This window comes from Rhinoraja longicauda, chromosome 2, assembly GCF_053455715.1.
Source record: "Rhinoraja longicauda isolate Sanriku21f chromosome 2, sRhiLon1.1, whole genome shotgun sequence".
In the NCBI taxonomy this organism is placed as follows: domain Eukaryota; kingdom Metazoa; phylum Chordata; class Chondrichthyes; order Rajiformes; family Arhynchobatidae; genus Rhinoraja; species Rhinoraja longicauda.
Window position 1 is genome coordinate 96,943,341 of NC_135954.1, and position 13,825 is coordinate 96,957,165.

The window sequence follows — 13,825 nt, forward strand, 5'->3', positions numbered from 1 at the left end:
GGATTGCCCTCCATGCTATCTGCCAGAACTATCTTCTGGCCCTTTTTGCCCTTTGTTCCTGAAACTCCTCCAGGGATACATGATCCCAGCTGCCTATACCTGTCCCATGTGTCCTTCTTATCCTTGACCAATGCTTCAATTTCTCTGGTCAGCCAAGCTTCCTTACATTTGCCTGCCTTGTCCTTCACTCTAATAGGGACATGCATATCCTGAGCTTTTATCAGCACACTTTAAAAAACATCCTACTTGGCTGATGTACCTTTCCCCTGAAACAACCTGCCTCAATCAACTTGAACGAGACTTTCTCTCACACCCTCATGGCCTAACTGCAATTTAGCATTTTAGCACATGGGCCCTCTCTGTCCTTATCCATAACTATCTTAAACCTAATCGAACAGAGATCACTGGTCCCAAAAGGCTCCTACACAAACATTTCATTCTCTTGCCTTTCCTAATTTCCCAAAACTAGATCAAGTGTTGCCTTCTCACGCGTGAGGCCCTCCACATATTGCCCTAGAAAACTCTCCTGAATACCTTTGAGAAATTCCCCCCAATCTAAAACCTTTCACACTATGATTTTCCCAGTCAATATTGGGAAAGTTAAAATCCCCTACTATAATAACCCTATTTGACTTGCAGCTGTCTGCAATCTCCGGGCATATTTGTTCTTCTCATTACTGTTGACTATTGGGGGTCTGTAGTACACCCCCAACAAGGTGATCATCCTTTTCTTGTTCCTCAGCTCCACCCAAATAGTCTCACCAGTTCATAATGTCACCACTCACCACTGTCGTGACGTTCTCCTTAATCAATAACGCAACTCCCCCTCCTTTTATGCCCTCAACCCCGTCTCTCCTGAAGCACCTGTATGCCGGAACATTGAGCTGCCACTCCTGCCCCTCTCTTAACCAAGTTTCAGTAATGGCTACAACGTCCCAGTTGCACGTACCTATCCATGCCCTAAGCTCATATACCTTACCCATCAGGCCTCTTGCATTTAAATACGTGCAGTTTAAATCAACCTTCCTCACTCTATGCCTTTCTCCTGCCTATTCTGTCCTCTAACCTTTCTCTCACCACCCTCTATACCAACTTCTAACCTCTCACCTGTCTCTGTCCTGTATGAGATCCCATCCCCCTGCCAATCTAGTTGAAACCCACCCATTAGCAAACCTGCATGCCAGGATGTTAGTATAAGGTGCAAGGCATCCCTTTTGTACAGATCACCCCTGCCGCAGAAGAGATCATAATGGTCCAGAGATCTAAATCCCTGCCCCCTGCACCAACTCCTCAGCCACACATTCATCTCCCCTTTCTTTCTGTTCTTACCCTCACTAGCACGAGGTATTGGAAGCAAACCAGAGATAACTACCCTGGAGGTTCTGCTTTTCTGCCTTTTACTTAATTCCCTAAACATTTTGCAGAATCTCCTTCCTCTTCCTACCTACATCGTTTGTGCCAACATGCACAACAACTTCCAGCTGCTCCCCCTCCCTCTTGAGGATGTCGTGCAGCCGCACCGAGATGTCCGGGACCCTGGCACCAGGGAGGCAGCACACCATCCTAGTGTTTTGACTGCTGCCGCAGAATCTACATCATTTAAGATCAGGGGGTCCATGTGGAAGTGATTTTGTCATCATAACTTGTTTTAAAAAGATAGTATACCAGAAATCTTAACTGCTGAGAATGAATCATAACGTCTGATTTTTGACGTGAAAGTCCTTTGTTTTACCAGAGCAAGCATTCAGGTCTCACTTGTACATTATTTTAGCTTCTTTAAGATTACACAATTCCCTTATTACTTATTACCATGTTTATTCCTCCAAATGCCCTCTCTGTCTCCTACAGTCTTTAAACTTTAGACATTAAAGATACAGTGTGGAAACACGCCCTTCGGCCCACCGAGTTCATGCCAACCAGCAATCATTCTGTACACTAGCACTATCCGACACACTAGGGACAGTTTACAATTTACAGAAGCTAATTAACATACAAACCTGTACATCTTTGGAGTGTGGGAGGAAATCAGAGCACCCATGGTCACAGGGAGAACGTACAAACTCCTTGCAGACAGCACCTGTAGTCAGGATTGAACCCAGGTCTCTGGCGCTGTAAGGCAGTAACTCTACCGCTGCACCACTGCGTGGTTTTGACCTTAAATAATATTTGATTGCCTTTAGCAACTTTTTCATTATTAACCTACAAGTGTTTCAAGAAAATGTAGCATTCATATAAATTGGGGTGGAGATAATGATCAGCCCAGACTTTAAAGGGTAAAGGGTCTGTTTCCATGCAATATCTCTCTTTGGGTCTAAAACAAATACAGCTTTACTAGACCAAGTGGACACATTGGTCCCAAACCACTCCTGCATTGGTGCAGCACCCTCTCCACCCCCACCCCTATCGTGTACAGTTTTGGCTGTAGTCCAGGAACAAGCGAACATACAAGAGTTTTAGTGTATAGATTATTATTATGGTTCTACGACTTATCTCCAAGAATGATTACAGAAATAATCAGAGGATTCTTCTTGAATACACCAAGTCAATTCTGAGGAATGGCCAATCTTAAACATATTTGTATTCATTTTGCATGGAGGATGGTGGACTGTGGTTTCCCAACTGCTGGCAGTCTCCACTAAACCCTCACAATCGGAGAATGTGCCCCAAATCAACCTGAAGAAGGATTCTCACCTGGAACGTCAACTGTTCCGTTTCTCCAGAGATGTTGCTTGACTTGCTGAATTGCTCCAGCACTTTGTGTCTAAATTCAGGTTAAATGATCCACACAGTTAGATCAACCACACATGTATATTCGGGTCTGCTGGACATCAAAGCCGTTGTCCAGCAATTAGAGAAAATATCTAATTCTCAGAAAGTTTTTGTAATGTCAGTTGTGATCAGGTAGGGACCCTTTGCCTTAAAGTAAACAAAACTGAGCTACGGGAAATGTTCAAAGAAAGATCAAAGAGATTTACTCCAAATCTTCAACAACAAGACCAAACTTTTCCCACATTTGGTATCAATGTTCAATTGTGGACTCTTCCTCAGGGTTGACTCCCATCTATACGCATGCGCGGCTGCGAAGGCAGTCTTCCAGTATCCCGTGATGCTGCGGGCGACGGCGCAAGGCCGCCATGTTGTGATTTCTCTCCAGAGAGAGACGAACCGGCGGGGGGGGGGGGGAGAGAGAAATTGAGAAAGGAACGAACATTTCAGTCCTGACTCTATCGTTTTCTGCCCCGGTGAAGCGCGGATCCAAGTTAATGCAAGGCGGGCGGTGAGCACAAGAAGTGTAACGAGGGTCCCTTCGCCATGGCGTGCAATGCACAGGGTAAGCGACGGTTAACGTCAGTGACAACACCGTGGGACTGGGGGGCTTTGCCATGGTCACGGTGGCTGAAGAGGCCACAATCCTCACCCTGGTAGAAAAAAACACAGGTGTCCCGTGTAACCCGAGCTAATGCGCGACCTATAAGAGCTTGGCGGCCTCACTTGTTCGCCATGGGCCTGGTGGGGTTTAATCGGTGTCCATCGCCGTCTTCCCTGTGGCTGTGTGTGCCGGGGAGGGAAAGGTTGTGAGTGGTGGGCTTTAATGACTGCGCTGTTGTTTTAACCTTCCTTTTTGTGTGAACGACCGGGTGTTCCCAACTCGCCTGATAATGTTTTCCCAATTGCTTTGAGTCCTTAGTCAAAATAAACAGTTCTGAATACGCGGTTAACATGGCTGCCATCCTTCAGGGATGCAAATATTAGTTCGTCAAAGGTGCGGGTCCTTTGTCATTTACAATTTATTTTTAAATTGTTTTCCTTTTCGTTGTGTTTCACAAACTTGCGCGATTTCTGATCTCGGGGTCAAATCTTTCCACGGGTTCCAATTTACGTTTAGTTTTTTTGTTTGTTTATTCCTTTCATTGTCATTTCTCGACTGAGTTTTTTTAAACTTTGACAATACTTCAATTGTCATAATATTTACGAAAGGGAGCACAGTTATTAAATTGAATTGTACAGATTTGGTAGCTTGCCTTTGTCCACGTCTTTTCAAATGCTGATTGTCAGACAAACGACCATTTTGAAAAATAATGTTTTTATTTTCACTCTATGTTTCTCTCTTGTGTACTTTACATTGTTGGCATTGCTTTACATCGTGGCATTGTTTGTCATTGTCTTGACGAGGGAATGATGGAGGGCTTATCGATAGCCCATTGTTTAAAAAAGTGTAGCCAAATGCTGAATTAGTAAAGTAAATACAGAAATTACTGGGAAATACCCAACCGTTCATGAAACATCTGTGGAAAGGGAAATACTTCCGTCTTCCTGTCTCTCCCTTCCTAACTGATGTTGTCAAACCTTTTAACATCGGCAGCATTTTATTTTTAGAATAACGTGATGACTAATCTTATCAGTGACTTAATTAAGATCAACCTAATTCAACAGATTTTGGTCAGGTTATTGTTTTGTCAGTTTCAGGCTCCAGCTCAGTAACTACACATTCAATGGTAACATTTCCAGGGCTGTTTTTAAGTTACTGAATGGATTAGAGTTTTTGGTGTATCAAAAAGGCTATTATTAAGATAGCCATGTCAAATAATTGTAACCACAGCAGACAAACAGGAATTTTGTGTAATTCACACATTGCACTATTTAACAGCTGGCAAAAGTTAAATATTTTACTCGGCCCATATATTCATGTTGGCTGGCATATTTTTAGTTTGGTCCCTTGGTAGTAGGAATTTTTGCTTTCGCTCTGTGTATTCAGAGTTAGCTGGTTTCAAGTGCAGGATTGCATCCCTGGGCAGAGATTAGGTAGGTGACAATTGGATGGAGCGGTTGTGTGTTCATTGCACAGTTTGTGCATGGCTTCTGTTTATACCTGTTTGATAATGCGATTGAAGCATTTTTTTTCACCTTTAAGTCTTTCTGAGATGGGGCAGTAAAGTGATTGTTTTGGGAATTTTGTGGTAAGCGAGCAGTAAAGTGCTTCTTTTGGGAATCTGGTGTGCAGACACATCTGATAATGTAACACATCTGGTGAGCAGACATGTCTAATGATGTGTCTGCTCACTAGAGCTGATGGCGGTTATCAGAGTCTGGATGTTGTTGATGTTGATCTGAGAATACAATTTATTCTGCAAATAGAATTCAATGATTTTATGGAATCAGCATTGGCTTTACTTTTCCAGTGTTTGTGATGGTTCCAAAGCATAAAAAGGGGGGCAAGGGGGACAGGTATCATGGTTGCTCAGTGGACCATAAGTATGCTGTTATGTGTCAAGTCTTGTCTTTGAGCACTCCTTTTCTGAATTGGCAGAAGGTTGAGCTGGTACATTACATTGGAGGCAGTGGTATCTGTGAGGTGGACCGAATATGGAACTTGATCCTTGTTCTCCTGGATCTTGTGCACCTAGATTGTGGGGGTCGTTCTGTGGAAGTGAAAGGCTGATGTCTCAGATTTATGCTTGTGGCTTCAGTGAAAGAGTCAATGTTGGCTCAGAGTTTGATCGCCAAATCTAATCCTGGCAAGTGCTGTATCCATTCTGTAAACTGACTGAGATTGGGCTAGTATTTGGTCCATTAATATGATGATGAGCAGTTAATCCATTTGTATGTAGATTAACACTCTCTGTAGAAGTATTACAGATGCGGTGTAGCATCTGAGAGGAAAATTAAAAGGCAGGGTGATGTGATGATTCAATGTTGCTTGACCCCAGCTTGCACTGGGATCGGGTCTCTCGTTGATCATTGGTTCGGACCCTGGCTTGTATGTCTGGAGCAGGCAGATGTTTGAAGACAGCCAAATTTAAGACTATTGACATAATTAGAAGCTTTTTGCCAGTTTGAGAAAGTAAAGGAAGTTTCACAATTTCCACAGTGCCTCATCTGCCTTGTAGTTTACAATAATGAGCACATGAAGACAGTCGGGGCTCCTTGACCAGAAGGGACCAATTGGTTTGATGAGAACAAGTGGGAGATACAGAAATTCAAGTCAAGTTTCGTCAAGTTTATTGCGATATGCACAAATACAGTACGGTACACATGCAATAAAAATCTTGCAGCAACATCGCAGACAACAGTTTAAAAAAAAAAACATAAAAAGAACACCTTTGCTCAGTCTCCCAGTTGCTAAACACTTTTACTCCCTCTCCCATTCCCATACTGACCTTTCTGTCTTGGGCCTCCTCCACTGTGAGAGTGAAGCCCAGCGCAAATTGGAGGAACAGCACCTCATATTTCGCTTGGGCAGCTTACACCCCAGTGGTATGAATAAATAACTTCAAGTAATCCTTGCTTTCCCTCTCTCTTCATCCCTCTTCCTTCCTAGTTCTCCGACCAGTCTGACTGTCCCCCTGATTACAATTTATTTCTGTATGCTTTGTTGTCACCTTCTAGCTAACACTGATCTATTCTACATGTTCCCTGACCCACATCTCCTTTGATATCTAGTTTTCACACCTTACTCTGCCTCCTCTCCTCTGACTCTCAGTCTGAAGAAGGGCCTTGACCCGAAGCATCACCCATTCCTTCTATCCAGAGATGTTGTCCTGCTGAGTTGCTCCAGCACTTTGTGCCTGTCTTTGGTGTAAACCAGCTTTGCAGTTCCTTCCTACACATAAGTTACTCAACTTCTATGAGATAGTGAAAAGAAAAAGAGTGTGGAAGAAAACAAGTCCTGAGTGCAAAAGTACACAATTAGAAAACAAGACTCCCCATGATAGTGCAAGAGGCTGTCTGTCAAGTTCCATTGCCAAGGTAGGGTCAGGGTTGTGGTGGTCGATTTAAAAAACAAAACAAAACAAAACCATGATGTCTGCAAGAAAGATGTTCCTGAACCTGCTCGTGTATGACTTCAAGCTTCTATATATCCTGCACAATGGCAACAGTGAGAAGAGGGCATTGCCTGGCTGTTGGGTTCCATGATGAGAGATGCCACCTTCTTGAGGGAGCGCCACATGCAGATGCTTTGACGGTGAGGAGAACTGACCCCGTGATGCACTGGGTTGAGTCCACCACTCTGCAGCCTCCTGCATTACTGTGCATTGGGATTGCCATACCGAGCCATGATACAATTGGTTAGGATACTTTCTACAGTGCGGTTCTCAAAGTTTATTCTAATATTCAGTGATGTGCTGAATCTCTTTATACCTCAAAGAAAGTAGAGGCACTCGTGCGCCTTCTTTGTGATTACATCTACATGTTGGGCCCAGGACAGGTCATGCGAGATGTCAATGGCCAGGAATTTGAAACTGCTCATCCTTTTATTGCTAATATTTCAGCAATGGGAATCTTGGCTATCCCTGGCTTGGAAAGCGATTGAAAACGCCATCCCACAGAAAAAAATGGTCAAGCAGATGAATTTCCTACGGAAGGAATAAAATATGGCAGAGAAATGCTTCTGACATCAACTCATATTCTCATCATCCATCCATGCGCAGTGCCTTCCTCTCCCCTTTCCTCTCCCCCCTCGCACGGAGGAGCTTTAAGTGGCGTTGCCGGGCCCGCTGGAGGGGGGTTTGAGGGGGTGGAGGGGAGGGTGGGGGCAGGAGGGGAGAGGGGGTGGGGGGAGGAGAGAGTGGGGGTGGGAGGGGAGAGTGGGGGGAAGGGGTCGGGGAAGAGTGGGTGTGGGGGGAGGAGGGGTGGGGGGGGAAGGGGGACAGTAGGTGTGGGGGGCAGGGGAGGGTGGGGTTGAGGGGGTTGGGGGTCGGGGTAAGAGAGTAGGGGGGAAAGGGGGACAGTGTGGGGCAGGGAGAAGGGGGTGGGGCAGGGAGAAGGGGGTGGGGCAACAAGGAGGTGGGGGTGGGGAGAAGGGAAGAGTACGGGTGGGGAGGGGGGGGGGATAATGGGGGATTGAGTAGGGGGTTGAGGGTGCTACACCAATACAGGCTTTGGGTCCAAGGCTCCTCGGTCACACCCTCTCCCCTTCCCTGTACCGCCTTTAATTGCGCTCCCCCTCCCCTGGAGGAGCACGGCACCACAGTGAAGGAGAAAGAAGATGGCCGCTAACAGGACGGTATCAATGGCTCCCTTTCCCCTCCTCCACCCCATTCCCCCCTCCTCACTCCCCCCCCCCCCTCTACCCCCATTGAGATTCATTTTATTTTTTTTAAGACAATTTATTTTAAAGACAAAACCCGATTTTCCCCAGGTCGCAATGGAAACCCTATGAGGAACGGGCCCACTTGGTCTAGTATACTACTAAAACTTTCGGTTTGTTTGTGTTTATGTGTGTACCATTCCCTCTACACAGCCAAAACGGTACACGATAGCGCCACAATTTTAGGCCCACCCTACTCACCATTCCCCTGTGGTGTGAATAAACCCACTTTTGTTACTTTTTAAAAACAATTTACCTTATAAACTTTAATAAATACGTCTGTCCGTCCCGTCCCCCCCGGAGGAACGGCGCCCGTCCCGGTGTGCCTCACGCCTGACCTTCCTCCCATGCAGCAGCGCGCTGCAGAGGCTGTGGCAGAGGGTCCAACAAGATGGCTGTCCCTGCTGTTCCCTGCCGATCGCAGCAGGAGAAATGGAGCCTGTGCCTTCTCCCTGTCCACTCTCGCCTGCCCACCCATGGCCACGGGAGACGCTCCCCACCCGGCAACGGGTCCATGCCGTCGCCTCCGTTCCCCCCCCGCAGATTGCAGCAGAGCTGCAGGAGACACTTTGGCTCCGCAGGAGAAACGGGGCCGACGTCACTGCTTTTTCCCTCTTCCCCCCTTGCAGGCACACGGCCACGGGGGCTCTGCCCGCCCAGCAACGGCTCCACGGTTGGGCCGAGGGGAGGGGGTAGGAGGGGAGGGAGGGTGAAGGGGATGGGGTTGGGCGGGAGGAGGAGGGATGTGGGAAGGGGTGAAGGGGAGGAGGGGATGCTGCACCAATGCAGGAGAGGTTTGGACCCAATGGGTCCACTTGGTCTAGATTCCTTTAAAAGGGAGAGAAAGCTGAAAATCCCTGAGACACCATTAAGGTGACCATCCTTAATAAATGAAACCGGTGTTAATGATTTATTTGCTTTTTCTTATAAACCAATATCTGCAATTCCTTGTTTCTACATTTTGCATTAAATACAGACCATCACAAGGGGTATTATGTTAGGATTCTTCCTCACGTTGCTTGCCAGGAGTAAACGGCTTTTCTAAAAAACAAATTCAGTTCAGTTTTCTGACTGCAGGTTTCAGTTTTGCGGTATGTGCCACCGCCGCGGTCATGGCCCCGTTATAACAATTCCAAAGCACGAGAACACACATGCTGCAGAGTGTGGTTGGCTCATCCGTGTCCATCGTGGGCACAGCCTGACCCTCCATCAAAAGTATTGACAGGCAGTGCTGCCTCAAGAAGGCAGCATTTATCATCAAGGAGCCTCCTCATCTGGGCCATGCCGCCTTCTCAGTGTTGTCATTGGACAGGAAGAATAGAAACCTGAAGTCACACGCCACCAGGTTCAAGAACAGCTACTTTCCTCCAACTATCAGGTCCATGAACCATCCGCGACAACCATAATCTTGCCCTGACAGCAGGGCACCTCATTCCAACTTTTGAACTGTCATGGGCTTGTTTTCATTGTGTTTGCACTGTTTTTTTTTGCAAAATCTTTCCTTTAGCAATTTTACGTGTGACTTGGTTTTGTGTGTTTGTAGGAGTCTGATTTCTGTTTCACAAATTAGTTTTTCCGATAGTTTTCTGGTGAAGAAGCTGGTGTACATTGTGTGTTTAAAACTTTGTGTTTAATTTAAATTTTATCTGTAAAATTTCTTTATTGCTGTGTTAATGGGATTTGGTGGGAAATAGTTTATTTTTTAAAATAACCGTGGTTCACAAAGATGTTCGTTCTGGCTGGTATTAAATTTCTCGTGTTTCTCTGTCATATGAGAAATATTCCAATAGTGGCAATTTCTCAACTTACTATTAGATCAACTTGTGTGGTCAAGATCAATAGTTTATCGTTATAGAGTATATGTTGAAATGATATTTATTTTTTTCCAGACAGAAACATGTTTGGTAATTTTTCTTTTTCTTTTGGCTTTGATAGAAGATGAATTTGACCAGGTTGATAAACCAGGTGCTGAAAGATTTCGACGAAGACGACCAGGCAATGAAGAATGGGACAGGTAGCTCAAGTACTTGATTCTTGTACTTAACTTTTTAAAATGCTGAATTGCTCTCTTTCTAGCAAAAACATACTTGCATTTATATTATTCCTTTCATGATAGAATGTCTGGTGAGGTACCACAAGGCAGGGGGCAGTTCCCAGGCATGCTTTGAAATAAAGTAAAGGGTAGAGGTCTGATCTCTCCCTGCTGAGTGCCTGCAGTGCCTGTCCTGGCTCATCCAACACCAACTTTCATAGTCTCACCACACCTAATGGATTCAGTGCTTGAGTTTCACCAGGTTGCTTGCACAGCCTCATGCAGTAACAGCGTGGAAAGGTGTTCATGTCAGGTTCCATGCACAGCAGTGCTGCGAGTAATGCAATGTGTTAATAACTCCTGTGAGTGCTCCTGTCTGAATTCTAAGTATCAGTATGTGTAAATGAGTTTGGCAGAAACATGGTATAGTTTCAAATGGAAAATTTTGCAAGAGTATTTTGGAACAACTTTCTCTTTGTATTCAAAGAATATACAGGTAGAAGGAAGATCAGAATGCTGTGTTTTAAGTCGAAGACAGATAAAACTTTAGAGAGTCGGTGAAGAGGGAAGTAGGAGGCCAGGAGTGAGAAACAAACACACTGAAATGTTTGTAACTCAGCGGGACAGGCAGCATCTCTGGAGAGAAGGAATGGGTGACGTTTCGGGTCGAGACCCTTCTTCAGAAATGGTTCCGTTCAAAAGAGAAAAATTACAGATGTGGAAAAATATGTTAGTTTGATGTGTGTTGTGCCCCAACATTAATCTTTTTGGGCAAGTGGTCTTCAAAAAGAGTGTCGACTGCAAAATTAGATAATTGTATAGAAAAGCAAAGTTTTATTTGCAAGTTAGTTTCTTGCCAAAGTGTTTTGGAATATTTGAGTTCAGAAACATTGTATAGCTTTTCCATCTAATTAAAAAATATATGTCAAGTCAAGTCAAGTCAAGTCAATTTATTTGTATAGCACATTTAAAAACAACCCACGTTGACCAAAGTGCTGCACATCTGACCAGGAAAAAAAAAAAAGAAACATAGTGGCAGGCAGCCAAACACAACGGCGCGGCCATCTTGAACAAAATGTTAATTCAATCACCCACAGTCCAACAATAGAAGCACTAAACAGGCACCCAAAATTACCCAACCCCAAAAACCCCCCAAAACACAGTCCAACAATAAAAGCATTAAATAGGCATTCAAATCACACACCCCAAAACCCCCAAAAACACAGTCCAACAATAAAAGCATCAAACAGGCACTCAAACCACCCAACCCCAAAAACACACAAAAAAAGAAACATCCATCAAAGAAACATCCATCACAGTGAGTCTCCTCCAGTCCTCTCTCTCCTCACTGTGATGGAAGGCAACAATGTCTTTGTGTATATGTGTATATATATAGCGCAGATATGTCCAATTACTCTCACCTGCTTAAAAGTGGTGTTTTAAAATACGAGGTGATAATATTTGTGTGGCAGATCTTGCACGAGGAATGCAAAGAAGCTATCTCTGCTATCCCAGTCATATGTCACATTGCAAAACATTAACTTAGTGGAATCTGATTAAGTATCCAGTGACAAAGTTTTGCATAAATTCTATCTTGGCTGATGGTAAAATTGGAACCTATATCAACCTAAATGATTTTTTTTCCTGCATCTTGATCCATGTTTGTTATACTGACGTTTTCAGTGATCTTGTTTTTTGAAAGTGAGGTACCCACAAGTGGGACTGTAAAAATGTAATCTTAATTGAATTTAGATATGGAAATGATTTTATTTTTTACTGAATATAATGGAAAATATGCATGGTGTGTTGACAAATCAACAAAATGTCTTTTGCTAGTTTAGGCTGAGAAGAGGCTCCACTTTCTGCCCTCAGCCAAGATAGAAGTTATCTATCAGTGAATACTTAATCAGACTTTTTTTACCTTAATTATTTTTGTGCGACCTGGGACATTACTGGGGAAACAGAGGAAGCCTTGATGCATATTTTAGCATGTTTCTGATTGACACAGTCTATGCTGATGATGGAGTTTACCATAGCATTCATTTCAGTTCTGCAAGCTGTTGACTTAAACATTTATCAAAGCTGAAGGTAATTTTGTATTTCCAGGCTGACCGTACTGTCAGGTTCAGTGAACAAAATGTTTTACGTATCAATAAAATGAAATTATAGATAAACAGATATTTATCCTGTCGATCCTGACTACGGGTGCTGCACTGTAAGGAGTTTGTACGTTCTCCCCGTGACCTGCGTGGGTTTTCTCCGAGATCTTCGGTTTCCTCCCACACTCCAAAGACGTACAGGTATGTAGGTTAATTGGCTGGGTAAATGTGAAAATTGTCCCTAGTGGGTGTAGGATAGTGTTAATGTGCGGGGATCACTGGGCGGCACGGACTTGGAGGGCCGAAAAGGCCTGTTTCCGGCTGTATATATATGATATGATATGATGATATGATATACCGAAGAAAGGCAAGAAATAGGTAGATATAATAATTAAATTTTGAATAGGCACTGGTATGGTGATATAATTATAGCCATATAGAATTATACAGGAGCAAGGCCCTCTGTCCACAATATCTATGCCGACCATGATACCAATTTAAATTGGACCTCACATGGTCCCTCCATTTCCTGCCTATTGTCTAAATGCCTCTAAAATATCTACCACTTTCCCAGCAAAGTGTTCCAGGCATTTACAATTCTGACTAAAATGCAAAATAAACTCAAATCTCCTTTAAACATTTCCACTCTCTCATTAAAGCTATGTCCTCTGCTATTTGACATTTCCACCATGGGGAAAATGTCTCTGACTATCTGCCCTATCTATGACCCTCATAATTTTTATATGCTTCTATTGGGTCACCTTTCGGCCGTTGACACCAGAGAAAACAATCCAAATGTGTTTCATCTCGCCTTATAACTAATATTCTCTAATCCAGGCTGCACCCTGGTGAATTTCTGTTGCACCGTCTCCAAGCTTCTACTTCTTCCTGTGACGCAGTGACTGGAACTGCATTCAGGACTCCAAATTAGGTCTAACCAGAAAAAACCCGCTGCAACAAGTCTGCCAGACTTTTGCACTCATTACCCTGATCAATGAAGGTAAATGAGCTGTATGCCTTCTTTACCACCCTATCTACTTGTGTTGCCCCTTGCAGGGAGTTATGGACTTGCAGCCCAAGATCTGAAGGAGCTTCAAAGGGTTTTGCCATTTACTGTATACTTTCCTTTTCATATTTGACTTCCCAAAGTGCAGTACCGCACACTTGTCTCCATCAGCTATCTCTCCCCATATTTCCAACAGGTTTATATCCTGCTGAATGCTGGAATATAGTCCTTTCTCATTCCACTTTGAAGACCTTTCTCACTCCACTGATTATTACTCTGCTGACTAATTAGCCTAACTACATTTTTGTTCACATCATTTAAGTATATCACAAAGGCACTTGCACTGTTCCCCGCTGAATACCATCGGTCACAGACTTCCGGTCAGAATAACACCTCTCTGTCACTACCCTTTCTTTACGCCAAGCTAATTTTGAATCCGATCAACCAAGAAACCATTGATTCCCTTTGCCTAAATTTTCTGGATCAGCCTACCATGAGGGGACCTTGTTCACTAAAGTCAATGTATATAACATATAATATATAACCATATCCTTCACCCCAAAAACTGACTCAATCAAGTTTGTAAGACATGTTTTTCA

General features: G+C 44.0%; 1 protein-coding gene across 3 annotated transcripts in view; it reads left to right on the forward strand.

Moving 5' to 3' along the window:
• The first annotated feature begins 3,164 nt into the window (after window positions 1-3,164).
• rbm33a (RNA binding motif protein 33a) overlaps window positions 3,165-13,825 on the forward strand; it is a 143,322-nt gene continuing 132,661 nt past the window's right edge. For all 3 annotated transcript variants that reach the window (XM_078424779.1, XM_078424787.1, XM_078424795.1), the window contains exons 1-2: window positions 3,165-3,331; window positions 10,025-10,103. In XM_078424779.1, the coding sequence (XP_078280905.1) occupies window positions 3,313-3,331; window positions 10,025-10,103 (98 nt within the window). In that variant the 5' untranslated portion in view covers window positions 3,165-3,312. The remainder of the gene's footprint in view (window positions 3,332-10,024; window positions 10,104-13,825) is intronic.